The sequence below is a fragment of the Neocloeon triangulifer genome, unplaced genomic scaffold (genome assembly GCF_031216515.1).
Source record: "Neocloeon triangulifer isolate White Clay Creek 2 clone unplaced genomic scaffold, ASM3121651v1 ptg000014l, whole genome shotgun sequence".
In the NCBI taxonomy this organism is placed as follows: domain Eukaryota; kingdom Metazoa; phylum Arthropoda; class Insecta; order Ephemeroptera; family Baetidae; genus Neocloeon; species Neocloeon triangulifer.
The window spans coordinates 4,356,346-4,371,396 of NW_026775556.1; the positions used below are offsets into that span (position 1 = coordinate 4,356,346).

Consider the following 15,051-nt stretch of genomic DNA (forward strand, 5'->3'; position numbering starts at 1 on the left):
CGTCTCGAGACACCACTCCCCCTCCTTCGGTAGGCGCCCGTCTTGAGGAGGTGGGGGCTCCTCTTGCGGAGGCCGTGGGGCCTCAGCGGCGGCGCCGCGCTGCTCCATCGGCCAGTCACCATGAGCGACTCGACACAGAGCATCGCCGACTACCTGGCACAGCTGCTCAAAGACAAGAAACAGATCGCCGCCTTCCCCAACGTCTTCCTCCACGTCGAGCGACTCCTCGACGAGGGTGAGTCTCGATCCCCCGTGTTTTGTGTGTGTTCGTGCCGCCTCCGAGGTCCTCCGGGGGCCCCACCGCCCCCAACCCCGCCGGGGGGGTCTTCGGAGTTCGGATTGAAATTATTCCTCCAACCCCAAACTGGTGCAATATGATATTAATTGCGTTCGGGCAAAAATTTTCTTCAGTGCCGCCCCCGGAGGCGGCACGTTCCCAGGTTGTATTCAGCAAGGGTCAGCAGCAAACCCCGCCCCTTTCTTCCGGCCGCATCCTGCCCGAAGTGGGTCGTCCGGAGAAATCTCATTCCTTTTCTTTCTCGATTTGAATTTTTCCTTGCGGGAGCCGCCCCCGGGGGCCTGCGACCCCGTCGGGCAAAACCCACGCAGCCCGTTTGCCTTCGAAAGCGACCAAAGTGTCCATCTGCCGTCGGTATTCGTAAGTGCGCCCAAATCGGGCTAAATCCCTTTGCGCCTGTTGCGGGTCTCGGTTGCCCCGAAATTCGGCCCCCGAAAGGGCTTTGGGGCTTTGAAGATGGAATCGGGTGTTCTGTGGTGCTCGGTAGGGACGCACCGGACTTCGGGAAGGGCCTCCGAGAATGTTTACAGACGTGTCACTTGTTGAAATTCCTCGCGCCAGCTGTTGCCTCTTGTGAAAAAATACAAAATGCGCGATTCGCAATTGAGAAACTGATTTCTCGCGCCGCTTCCTGGTCGCACTCGAAATGGAATTCAAATCCTATTGCCGACGCAGGTCATTCACTTTAAAGCGAATTTCAATAATATTTAATCAAAACGTGCTAGAATGTAAAAAATCCGGTGCTCGTAACACCTGATCCGAGTCAGAAAACAAGTGACGAGTTTTGTTTTGCTCTTTTTTTCTCAGACCCCTGCAGATTTATTTTTGCTTATCCCTGTAAAACCTCGTCCTGATTTTTTCCAAAATAAAAAATATAGTTATTTTAAATTTGGCAACATTGTGATAACAGGTCAAAAGTGACTCTTTTTGGCGCGGATTTTGGTTTGACTAAACGTTGCCGAAAGTGCAGCCGGGATTCGGACAAAAATTTGAAATCCGCTGAAGTCCAGGGTCCGAAATGGGGCAAAATCGGAGCAGATGTTTTGAGTGTGCGAGCAGTCACTCCCATCTCCGGAAAGAAATCACGCGTGAACATTGCACTGCAGCTTATAGCCTATATGTACGCGAGAGAGAGAAAGAGAGAAGTCCCGTTTCTCAGTTGGAAATAAGAAAGCAGCCTTTCTCTGCGCCGGCTGCTTTTCGGAAATTGTTTCAAAATTGCATATTTGGCGAATTTTTGGAAAAAATATTTTGAAGGAGTCGCCGGTTGGGCAACGTTGCATGCAAATGAGCAAACAGCAATAAAAAAAAAATGACTCGAGTGGGCGCCGCTTCTTCGCCAGAAAGAGAGCCGCGTCAGCCTTATTTCGGGACTAATCGCCCAAATCTTGCCAAACTTTTTGTTTACACACTGAGGTGCATTTTCGGACTGTTTGCTTTCAAAATAATAAGCATGACTGCAAATCCATTGGACGCGGCTTTCTTTGATGAGTAAAATTCCACCAGATTTCATAGTCGATGCCAATACGCTTGTATAATATTGTAATAAAAGAATTAAAGCTTTAATTTTTTTATTCATTACAAAGAGGTTTTTTTTAATTTCAAAGCATAAAAAGATTGGTATTATTTAGTATAATTTGCTTCCAGAAAAAATTGTTAAATAATATAAATTTTTCATAAATGATATAATTTACTTATTCATTCATTTATTTGTGTTTATTCCATCTGTTTTTATAGCTGTGAAAATTAGACAAATAAAAGGTAATTTACATTTTAAATTAAAAAAAAATATATAGTCAATGAGTCAAAAGTTAGTAATTAAAAAAAAATGAATTGAAATTTTAAAAAAGCATCCTGTTTTGCCTATTTTAATTTATTCTATATTGAAATTAGTTTATTTCAAGTTAAGAATGTAAAGATTGGTTTAAATATTTGTTTTAAATTTGAACGATTTGGTTGTCCGTGGCGAATTTGGCACAATTGGGTGCGAGTTACTGTTAACTTTTGTCAAGTCGGGCAGACAAGAGAAGAATGCCGCTGCCCGAGACTGGAGCTTTTATACTTTTTTTGGCGCTTAAGTATGCGCCTGTGCCCGCGACCCAACGTGAAATTTCCCTCATTAAAAATTGAAGTCGAAACTTCTGACTTTTCCTCGACATTCCGAGTGATTCCGGCTGGCGGAAAAGCGCGCATTATGCGGGCTGCGAGTGTTGATAAAAGTCGTGCACGGCGTGTGTTTTGGAGAAGTAAAGTCATGTGGCCTTGAAGGAGGCTCCCACGGAGGCAGGAGACGAGGCAACGCCGCCTCCACTGCCACCCCACGCAGACACACGAAAGAGTCTCTCAAAAGCAATGCTCTCTCTGAAAGCGCTCACCTCCCCTTTGAATAAAAACATTCCAGCAGGTGAAAAATAAAATAAATGCCGTGACTCACAAAGGAGCAGCCAAAACTACTCTTCGCCGCCCTCTTTGCATTTTAATTTGATTTGAGTGGTTCCGAAAATCACGAGAGTGACGTCAGATGCACGCAGCTGACAGTCGAATTTCGCGCTCAATTAAACCTGTCAAATATTGTGCCGAGTTGCGGACCCAATCATTCCCAACTATAAATCTGTAAAAGAATAACAAATGATTGATTTTGTAACAGTTTTGAGAAGTTTTGAGAATATAAAGCTATATTATGTAATTAAGTTTTATCAATTTGATATATAATTATTTAATTTATCTTTCACGATCTCAAAGTTACATTTGAAATTAAATAATTAGTTGTGCAAGTCACAGAATTTCAGAAAAAGTTTGAATCCTAATTTTAATTAATTTATATTTGCCACCTTTTTTTAAGTCAGCATCCACAACCAAAAATTGGGTTTAAATTAAAAAAAAGGTATTGACCATGAATTTCTGAAAATTTCAAACTTTTCAATTCACAATTATGAAGTTTATCAAAAATAAAATCAATTTCTGTCCTCAGTAAATGAAGTAACATAAAAAGAATAACATTTATTTGTAATAGCACAAATATCTTTTAATTGTAATGGTTTTTAAAATAATTAAATTGTTCGCAATGCTTTTAATGTTTCTATTTATCCTCTTTACTTTATTGGGCCATAAAAGTGGAAAAATCCTCTCTCACGCGCGCAACAATATACCAATAAAACGAAAAAGGATTTTATTTCATTTGGTTCCTGCTGAATGAGATGAAAGATATCAAGATTATTGTTCCAGGTGTTGCTTCTCAGGTACAAAATGTGGCCCACTCACCTCGACCTTTGCGCGTTCGCCCACCTACGACCGTTATTTTTATTTGTTTTCCTCCTTTAATCTACCAAGGCGAACCTAATTGCACAAAGGCGCCACAATTGGAGATAAATTTTGAAATAAATCGCGGTACAGACATTGATAAATGCAGCTGATTACGGGGCAAAATCTTGCCAATTCATCAGGAAGCTATTGAAAGTTTGTACAACGAGATGACTAATAAATGTCTTTCGGAGGCGCAAAAAATATCATGCACAGCCAACCAAAATTCCCCCGACCACAAAAGGCGACCAGTTTTTATTAAATGATTCACAACTTTTGAACTACAATATGAATTGATTCAATTTATTTTCTATTAATTTTGTATTAAAATAATTTTTGTATTTGAAGAATGATAATTATTGTTTAATATTTATTTTTCGCAGAAATCGCAAAGGTGCGGAGTAACCTCTTCCAGATAAATGGAATCAAGAAGGAGCCGCTGGTGCTGCCGGACGCGTCCGGTCCGTCGACCACCCTCACAGAAAAGGTCTATGTGCCCGTCAAGGAGCATCCAGACGTGAGTATACATTATAGTTTCTTTTTCCACCTTTCTTATTCTCCGAAAGAGGAGTTTGCTTGGCGCAGAGTTTTATCTGCGCCATAAAATCTGTGCCGGCATGAATTGCGCAACACAAAGCGGCAGACGAGAGAGACGGCTCAAGATTTTTAAGTATGTACTTGCCGAGCAAAATGTTCCAGCACGCTCTCAAGACTGGTCGCAGCGTTTGCAATTTAATTGGACAAAAATTTACACAAACTTGGCACCGCCTTGCCCAGTGCAGAAGCTAAATTATGCCCTATTTAGGCGTAAAGGAGCTTTATTATTGGATTGCAAGTTTCGTTAATTGAGAGAGAAATGAAATTTTGGAAATTTGAGCAATTTTGATTTAAAACGTTGTTGTTTTTTATTGTTATTTGTACCAATTTTCTAAGTGACCTGATTGCCTTCGATGAAAAATCAATTTGTGAGTGAAATTTTTTATCAAAATATTTTTCAGAATGTTCGTTTGGAAGTTTTAGTTTTATATATGTAATTTACAGTAAATATGTAAGGAAGTAAAATCCTATCATTAGGTTACACAATTTTTAAAGAAAGTAACTCTCTTTAATTTCGAGGTAGCATTTTATATTATGCAATAAGGGGAAGCATTAAACGATTTTCTTCCTAAAACGAGGCAATTATTTTGATACGAAAGAAGTGTAAATATTAACTTATTTATGTTGCGGCGGTTGACAGGGTTCCAATCAGTCAACACGTTTTCTTCCTTTTTGTCAGCGTGTGAAAACGAGATAAATCAGAGCTGAATAGCCGCCGCGTGCGTGAATACGAATCTGAGAGCAAATATTGAGAAAGCAAACACCTGTTGCTCTGCTCCACCTGACTTGGCAGACACACGACGTACCGCTCGTTCAACTTACTGCAGGTTTTGTGGGAAAAATTGACACCAAAAAAATTCGCACGTCCAAATCCAAACTCTCTCCATATAACTGTTATTTCGCTCTGTCAAGTTTGTCGTCAAATCCCTTTTTTGCGATTAATGAAGACGCACATGGCTTATCAATTACGACGGCTACTGCTTTTTGCCGCACGCATAATTCACGTCCCTAATGTCTTTCTCGTTTGAGGATGGTGTAAGCGAGCGAGCGAGCGTCGTCAGCGGCAGGAAAGGCGAGGTGACGTCTGCTTTTATCACGAAAAAGGTCAATTCACTTGAGGTACATACCAGACGGCGCGCTGATTGACTCTGTGTTGATTTGTTTGTGCACCCCGTGGGATTTGTTAACCCCAGGCTTGATTCAATCATTTATCATAAGAAGGATTTCTCAGAATCAATTTCAAATGTTGAGATTGCAACTGTTTGGAAATTTGTTTTCGCATACACATTTTGGGTATTTTATTTCTGGACCAAAACTACGCATCAATCTGTACGAGTTTTCCAATGGTAGACATGATGGTCAGTCCAAAATTTTTAATGCTTTAAATTAATATTTTCTCCCTTTCAATTGCTCTCAATATATTTATTTTTAAGTATAAAGATTTAGGGAATCATTATATTTTTAAATCCGTTGCTTTCTGGTAAATTTGATTCATTTTGTAATATTTTACTGTTTGCTTTTTAAGTTATTTACTTATTTTTCTCTCTTCAACTTTTGGTTTCATGTTTTACTGTCTGACTCTGGTCGCTTTGAGTCTTGTCTTGAGTGCAAACGCAAACACACGACATTCTTAAGCCAGTCAGTTTCTAATTTTTTTTCCACCCTCGGCTGGGTCTGTTTGAACAGATGACACAAAAAACCATAGGAGGAACAAAGTGTCGGAAGGAGACATGTGTTGCTAGTGTGCGGAGGATGCTAGTTGTGACTTTGAATTACGAATGCAGAGAGCGATCGATGGGCGTGCGTGCGCCAAAGAGCGGCACAGAATGAGCCCTTCTTGTGCCCGGGGTGGAGTGTCCGTGGGAGGATATAAGCGCCGAACGAGATGAGCTCATATTCTCCCATAAATATACATGCACCCAGCCATTAAATCACCAGCCAGCATGGGCGTGCCGCTCCGAGAGAGGCGCGCTCCGGAATCCAGCTCCTTCGAGATGAACAACAATATGTAGAACTCGATAGATATATTCCTGATATGGGTCTGGTCTAGGCGAGGAAAATTCAATTTCACGCACAATCAGCGACCTTTGCCGTCGGAATTTTTCCTCGAATCCCAGTGCATCCACAAAAGGATTTTTTATTATCATTTTCCTTGGAATCCGCTGAGCTCTAAAGGCAGATTAGTCACACGCGCAGAATAGTTTGCTGATGAGCCTTTGTTTCGAAATGAGCAGCACTTTTGCATCATGTGTTCATTTTATTCCAGAGAGGAAATCGGGTGATAAAGGGGCCAGAAGTGATACAATTTTGATACGGCAAATAAAATAAAAAATAAACCGACCAAGAAATAATTGAATTCTTAGCTTTGATAAAAAAAAACTTTCTTTAAATGAGTTATCAGAAAAAATTTAAAGATCAAGCAGAAGCCACAATTCTGGCCAATATTTTTTTTTTTTAATTTTAGAATAACATTGATATTTTAGAAGTATTTTTTTAATAAATTGACCCCTAAACTCTGTGGGTCTCTGGGCGTCTCTCTCTTCACCCATATGTGCCGCGCGCTTGAAGCAATCAAAATTTAACGCCCGTGGCCATGTGCGCGAGTTTGGTTTTTACGCGCGTCTATTTAGATTCATTGGTAATTGATGTGCTTATGGTGTTTTATTTTTCTTTTTGCAGTTCAACTTCGTGGGCCGAATCTTGGGCCCGAGGGGCATGACGGCCAAACAGCTAGAGCAGGAGACTGGATGCAAAATTATGGTCCGCGGACGGGGGTCCATGCGAGATAAGAAGAAGGTAAGCGCGCGCGTTCGATTTGCATTTTCGGCCATAACTCAACTTTTATGGCCAAATTACTTTCTACCTGCGACTTTCACGGGGTCTGTCGGCGGAATTCCTCTCCGAGAGACAGACACAAGAGCCTCGCTCATGCAAATAAATACGCTCAAATATTTTCTCAAGGCAGCCATAAAATCATCATCTCTGAAAATAGTTTTGAGGCGTCATATTGTCTTGCTCGGTTGCCAGCACCGGTGAGATAATCACTCCACTTAACATTCGCCAGCAGCAGTCCCACGGCCCAAAAGTTAACAAAAGGTTACAAAATTGAATTATCCAAAATTAATCCGAGGAGATATTCAATTTTATACACTCACTTTAGATTTTAATTATTTTCTATTTGATTTAATCCAATTTTGTTACTCGGAGACCTAAATGCTGGCAAATTGAACCTTCCTGTGTTTGAGAAATGGTTTTGTCGGCGGTCCGTCGCGGATCGGTTCGCCTCACTTGCGTAAAGAACAAACACGCCGTGGGAATTTCGCTTGTTGATCGCCCCGCACAGATCTCAAAGCTCTTTCGCCGCGTGAGAGACATTTAAATCATTTTACTTTAACACACACACACACGCATTGTCTTTTATTTTACTCAACATACTTGTACGACCTCCCCTCTTCACTTACAAAAACTCACTCGCCGGCCGAACGAACGAAGACTTTCATTCTGATAAAGTTGCACCCGCAAAAACAACTCGGCCGATTAAAACTTTCCTTTTTTCAAATGCCCTCGGTCGCGCGAGAGCACATAAATAAAATTGTCCCTTGTCTTGGTGTAAATAAACCGATATTATTTATTGGACGTCTCTAATTGAGTGACATCAATTGGCTTTTATTGCCCCACTTAATTAAAGGCGCTTAATTGGTATCAGGCACACACTCGGATGCATCTTCCTCACACGTTTTTGTCTTTCAATTTATTTGATCCGCGCTCATCAACAAATTCTTCAATTTATAATCACAATTTCTTCTGTTTTTAAAATGAAATAGAAAAAATGTTCATTTTGAAAAAGAAAAATGAATAGTTGAGATTCTAATGGTTCATTGCATAAATATTCAAACACTTTCTGTGCAAAAAATTTACATAATTGCAGTAGCTACAATTTTAAAACTTCCGAGATTCTTCTGACATTGTTTGGTCAAAAAACATCGTTTGAATTTGAATAGAATTGAGATTTGTCAGGATCATTGGTCAGTAATTAAATTTCTTAACCTCTCGGAGCAGTACAAACTGCTTTTATTTTCTAGATTTTTATCATTCATTTGAATTCATTTGTATATTATACGTTAAAAAAATGGCTGCCTTGAGTAAAAAAACAATTTTGAGCAAAAAATACCTTTCCGATTGTTCTAGATAACTAGAAATATCTCAGGGAATATTTAAAAAAATTACAAAGTTTAGAATTCATTTTTTACACTGCTTAGGAAGTTGCAGCATGCCTTGCAGGGAGCATTTCAAGCATTTCCTTATCTCCCATTCTGACCGCGCTACTTGGAAGCGGCAGGAAAATTGAATTTGCGCTCTTGGAGTGAAAAATGCAGTTTTCTTGCTGCGTCGCATAATAAGAATGATCTCGAGCGGGCGCCAGGGAATGGGGTCAGCTAGCTCCTAAGCAATAAGCGAGTCTTTTATAATTGGCCTGGTGGTAGAGAGATTGCCAAAAATAACCATGATTGTGCTTTTTGTTTTGACGCTGCCGCTCGACGCGAGCGAGCGAGGATGGTGGTGAGTCGAATACTAATCGCGCTTGCAACTAACTTTGGTTGGTGCGAACGAACTGTACTTATGTGAGCGCCCGAAATGGCCGTTGCAGGAGGAGCAGAACCGCGGAAAACCCAACTGGGAACACCTGAACGACGAGCTGCACGTGCTCATCACCGTCGAGGACACGGAGAACAGGGCCAAGCTCAAGTTGCAGCGGGCCGTCGACGAGGTCAAGAGACTGCTCATCCCGGTACCTATCCCCTTATTTTCAAAATTTCCCTTTTTGCCAATTTCGAGTTTTTCAACGAAACTTGAGTCGAGAGCGAGTTTTTGAACTGGGTTTAATTTTTGAGCAGGCTGATGGCGAGGACGAGTTGAAGAAGCGGCAGCTCATGGAATTGGCCATCATCAACGGCACATACAGAGACTCGAGCATCAAGTCGGCCACAGGAGGTAAAATTTCCAAATGCGGCTTGCGCTTGTCACCATTTCATATCTCTATACCGCACTTTCCTTCCGCTCGGTGGTGCCGTCTCGTTTTCTTCTGACATCTAATGACGCACCACCGGCTCGCATTAATTAATTATTAAGAAATTTCAAGTAGATAGGAACTTGTTTGCCTTTCAAAATGTAACTCATTAATCCGTTCAAATCTGGGGCCGTAAATGTTTTAGGACAAAACAGGAGCCAGAAAATTTGGAAAAAATTAATTTTTGTTTGAAAATTACTGACTGGTTTCCAAGAAAAATTTAATAAACCTTAATAGTTTTGTTAAAAATTCAAAATGGCTTCCTTCGACTAAAATTGTTGTAAGTGCAGTTAAAAGGAATGTGCCAATGCGGGAATTGTTGGAGTCAATGAAACTAAGCATCTTTTTACTAAAACCTAGGTCAAAGGTTACTGACCTCAATTTCAAGCAAAAAATTGAATTTCATTGGCCCTTGTAGGTATGCTACCTGACGAATCCTCTGAGATGGCCAATCGATGTGCCAGGTCTTATTGCATAAGTATGTAAATTTTGAAAATCTTTTCAAGCCATTTTTTTGGAGATAGGGACGTAATTTGATTGGGAGCTGCTTATAATAAATAAAATTACAATTTTGTTTTAACATTGCCTGCTTTTAAAGTGGATTTCAACCTGAAAATGATCCAATCAATTAGAAATATAGAAAAATTTGTTTTTTTTTATGTTGGTAATATTCCTTACATTGCACTTAACTGACAAGGCTAGGTTTTTGATCACAAATGCATTATTTGCGAATTGACAGAAATTAATTTAATTTAAAAGTTTTGACAACAAGTACAACAACTTAAATGGGTTATGTATGAATAGATATAAATTTTATAATTAAACTACCTTGATCTTAGCTAAATTATTGAAATATAAATTATAGAAAATAAAGTTGGTTAAAATGAAAAAAAAAATGAAATTGTATGCAAACACTAGGTTTCAAAAAAGCCTTGTAAGAAAAATAGTAATAGAATAGTCAGTTTGAAATGAACTTTTTCTTATGTTGTCACCCATTTTAATCCACAAAGACAGGCGTTGAAATCCACTTTGAGTTGAAAACAATTTTGGAAGGTTGTTCCTATCTACTTTGCGGTCAGTCCTTTCCCTTTTAGTTCGGTTTGCCCAAGGTGTTGACACGCTTGTGCTAATTTGCTTGTGGTGTTTCAGTGTCCGAGGACGAGTGGCGGTGCCTGGCGCTGGTGGCGGCGGCCGAGTCGCAGCGGCTGATGGCGCCTAATGGCGGGATGACGGCGCCAGCGCTGCGCACGCCGCCGACGCCCCTGGGGGCGCCGCTGATCCTGTCGCCGCGCATGCAGGTGCCCAACTCGGCGGCGGCCACGCACCTGCTGAATGGCGGCCAGGGCGCGCCCCAGCCCCTCATGTCGCCGGCCGACGGCCTCATCTACACGCCGTACACCGAGTACGCCAACTACGCGGCCAGCCTCACCTCGCCCCTGCTCACCGAGTACACGGCCGAGCACGCAGCCGGTGGGTTGTTCGCGCGCTGACACGCACACACAACGACTGAGACCATTCCCGAAACGAATCACACATCTGTCCCTTTTTATTATTTTACTACTTTCAACTGAGAAAGAACACACTTGCATTTAGCGAGCCAATCAAAAACAAGCAGTTAAAGGGGACGTCAACACTGTGAAATTTTCACAAATCGCGATTTTTTAAATGCACTTTTGGGTTTCTAAGATCACAAAAAAATGCAACTTTTCAAGTTCCTTTTCATATACTTTTTGATATGTCTGTAGAATCAAAATGCATTTTTCTTACATGAATTTGGGAGTTCAAAATCTATCCATTTTCCGATATTTTTGTTATGAATCCACTCGACAACCTAATTATTTTTTTCTTTTCTGGTTTCATTAGCATTTAAGGGAATTGTAGCTTATTCACAGTTCAGTTGACATCCACTTTAATAACACGCCAGACTGATCCCGAGTGGACTCCCATTCTCAGGACTTTGTTTGAAACACCGAGTCCGCTCTTTAGAGAAAGAAAATTGAGGGCCGGACCGGTGCCCTCCATCATAGATCCGACCCAATCCAAACCCATTCTATCTCTCTGAGGGAGGGAAATTTGAATTTCATTTTTGTGTTCACTTTCTCTTTTTCTCGAATCCAATTATACCTCCCTCATTGATTTGTAACTGTTGTTGTCAGCTAAGTGCTAAATTTCCTATAACTATTTGATAAGATGTGGGAGTGCGCCATATTTTGAAACAGAAGAAGTCCACTTTGCCATAAATTGTTTGCTCGAGTGGCCGCAATTGATGACTCCAGCCCTGTTTTATGCACTTCCTCTTTACAGGGAAGTGCACGAAATCAGCCAGAGTCGCCGGATTTCGGTTGTTCGAGTGTCCCTATAGTAGGGCAGCTAGGTTTAGTGACCCCTTGACACACAAGTAGAGACACACAAAGTAGTCAATCGCGGGCCCTGTGTTGTTGTTTTTATTGAACATGAAAAAAGAAAGAAAATTTTGTGAGCGTTGAAAAAAAAGAAAGCTGAAGTTGAAGGCGCCGGTCCGAGCGTCGAGCGCGGCGCCGTCAGTCAGCTGGCGGCGTCGCGAGTGCCATATTTGCAGTGATCATTGTGATTTGTGACCCTAGGTGCCGCGGCTAAGCAACGCAGACATTTGGGTCAGTTGCGCGAGCATCCCTATCAAAGAGCAGGAGCAATGTCTTGAGCTTTGTGTGCTTGTCTTTGAGGCTTTGATGCCGCAGGTCAGTCCCACATTTTGATGCTCTCTCTTCTACACACTCTGGACGCCCTCAAGCAAGAAGGACCCTTTCTCACAAAGGTCGCCCCCAAAAACTATAGTTTTGTCACACAACTCTCTAGTCCCCCGGGTTGAAATCGGCTGGACCCAAACTCTGAATCTCTCTTATATACTTAATTTTTTTATTAAGATTTGGATTTAACAAATTTTTATTACTTTAACAACTTTAGTAAGACTCATAGGGACCTTTGGAAGTCATCAATTTCAGCAATAAATTTGATTCCAAAAGCCTTTCCCTGTAAATTAAGGCTCTCGTGATGAATTGTAGTTTGCAAAGCTAGAGGTGAATGGAATAGCGCCATGAGATGGCCCCTTTAAAACGTTACTCACTCTTTTTCTTATAATTTTAACGTAAGTTTACGGCGCTACTTACATTATTTTTTTTTTAAATATTATTCCGGAGAGTGCGGTCCAGTGCGAGTCCCGATTGACGCAGAAGACCTGAGGGGTCCTTCTTGCTGGGGGTGGCCCGCGGGCGCCCCCGAAGCCCAACAGAAGGGCAGCTGATGATAATAGAAGGGGTGGCAGGAGCGGCGCCTGCGGGAAATGGGGTGCTGGGCGTGACAAGGAGCGCAAACGAACTTTTGATTTTAATTGTTTTTAATTTATTCGTAAAATAGGGATCAAGTGTGTGAGAGTGTCTTATGACGACTTTTATTATTTATTTTCACTTTATCTCTTTACATTTGAGAAAAAAGAACATTATGCCTCTCTGTTAGAAAGAGTTTTTTATCTCTTTCTCTCTTTATCTCTCTATTATTGCTGATTTTATTATTTTGTATTTTTGTTGATGCTGACTGGCGCCTGTGTACATATTTTATTATTACGACTTTGATGATTATTATATGATATATTTACATGGATTATATTATACACACATACGATTATATATACAATTATGCCTCTTATTATGATTATTCCGAGAATAAAAGCAAAGCAGTTTTCTTATTTAAGCAAAAACAGTTGATTGACTTTGTGCATTTTCTTTTTTGCTGCAGCGGAGACCTCCTATATTATATACTATATTAATTAATTGATCGATTCTTCAGCAGACGCAGCAGGAGGCAAATTTCCATATACATTAATATTTTATTAATCTCATATTTTTCTTGAATTAATAACTTGAGGCTCTTTTTGCAATTTTCGTATTAATCACACACATGCAATTTTCGCAATAATTATAGATTAAAAAAGTGATCCATTACTCTGCTCCTCTCTCATACAATAATAATTCACTAACCACGGTGTCAGTCACGCCACAACTAGTCAGCTCCTTGCATTTTAATTTTTTACTTAGTTTGGTTATGGTTTATATAGAATATTTATAATTATTTTAAGTGCAGCCGAGAACTTGCAAGTTTTCGAAATTTGCAATTTCTCCGCTGACTCCTTTTTTATATACTTAATTCGCCACTTGCTTATACATAGCCTGCCTACTTTGATCACACACCTGCTTTTAAACGCATATTTAATTAATTAATGGGCGGTTTTGTGCTAAGTTGAGGGGCGAATTAATTTTTTCTCTTTTATTGATGTTGTTTCTCATGATGACGATGACTAACATGCTGTTTTTCTCTCTTTTTTCTGTTAACCAATGAACCAACCACGTACGTACCACACACACGCCCCTGTCTGTGGCCAGAACTGCTAACCAAGACCTTCTTAACAACTACTCCAACCCTGTGTTCAGATAATCGCACGGCTCTGCTACTAGCGCGGTCGACACCAGGTCTGGCTTCTCATTCACCACCTCTAATCCAAACAAAAAAATTATTATCTCAGAGCAACGTCTTAAAATTGCCTCCTGTCTGTAAATACGATTTGATTTGTTTTCTTCCTCATTGATTTATTGCAAGCATATATTATATGGAACAAGAGAAGAAGTTTATATATATATATTTGAGAAAGCAATTGTGTTGAATAAAGAGCTGAGTGGCTTCGTCAGGGCGCAAGTGCAATAATTAAATAGAGAAAAAAAAATGTTGTTGAACCGAAGGTGCCTTCTCAATCAAAGTATTAAAAGCAAGTATTTAGTTGCAAAGAACACTGGTGCTGCTGGCGCACTTTTTTACTAATTGCGAGCCGGTACTTAACCCAGTGAGTGCCAAACCGTCCCGTGGGACTAGTCCTAAGTACTTACAGCCCCGCCTGCCTGCCTGTACATAATTGTTGGCCCGCCGGTGCTGCACTTTGGCCCCCCATGTGCATTTCAAAGTGATTATTTCACAGCTTTGTTTTTTTGTTTCTCTCGAGTCCAGAAAAGTCCCTCTAAAAATATGGGACTAAAATTTGATCTTGATGTACAAAGCTGAGAGGTACTGACATAGACTTCTGCTTATATTCTGTTTGTGCACAAAAAAAGCAATATTTAAAAGTTTTATTTCACAATAGTTGTGTAGCGAGCCAATCAGCTTGAATATATATTAGTTATTTTATCTTTGGAGAGAAAATCTCACGATTTGTGTTGTTGCAATAATTGATCAATCTCACATGTGAATCTGTAAGTTTAATTTACTCAATAAGCAAAATGTAATTCAAGTTAAGCTAGTTAAGTTACAACGAATCAAGTGCAAGCATGGTGGCGTGGCCGGCGCTATTTTGATATTTAAATTATACAAGAAAAACAAACTCACTCAAAATGCAACCAAGATAATAATTTAAAAAAAAGATACGCGTTCAAATCTCTATTAATCAACAAATAAGATTGATTAAATAATTTTAATTCTATCAATGTTGGCAATATTAATTAAAACAATAATATGGAAATATATGATTTATTATTATATTTTAGGAGTTAATATCTCTTGCTAAATAAATAAAGGCTTTATCTTAATTTTTACAAACGTGCTGTATGTTTCCATCTCAACCATTAATTAAATAACTATTTATTCTCCATTAATTTTGTGTACAAAGATGCTAATTTGGTTTATTTGTCCTGTCACTTTAATACAATAAGTAGCCTGCGAAGCGGCTTTATCTCTTTACCAACCATTTGAGCTGCTTTTTTAATATAAA

At 40.0% G+C, this 15,051-nt stretch overlaps 1 protein-coding gene across 4 annotated transcripts; it reads left to right on the top strand.

The window, feature by feature from the left end:
- The first annotated feature begins 73 nt into the window (after positions 1–73).
- On the top strand, positions 74–14,879 carry LOC132200666 (protein held out wings). Of its 4 annotated transcripts, none has more exons than XM_059626311.1 (9): positions 74–235; positions 3,982–4,115; positions 6,875–6,991; positions 8,844–8,984; positions 9,088–9,187; positions 9,682–9,741; positions 10,413–10,733; positions 11,867–11,980; positions 13,679–14,879. In XM_059626311.1, the coding sequence occupies exons 1-8, from the start codon at positions 121–123 to the stop codon at positions 11,941–11,943; spliced, it is 1,065 nt and encodes a 354-aa protein (XP_059482294.1). In that variant the 5' UTR covers positions 74–120; the 3' UTR covers positions 11,944–11,980; positions 13,679–14,879. The 4 variants fall into 4 exon arrangements, with proteins under 4 accessions (XP_059482294.1, XP_059482295.1, XP_059482296.1 ...); XM_059626312.1 differs by having other exon boundaries at positions 9,091–9,187; XM_059626313.1 differs by lacking the exon at positions 9,682–9,741.
- Positions 14,880–15,051: the final 172 nt, after the last annotated feature.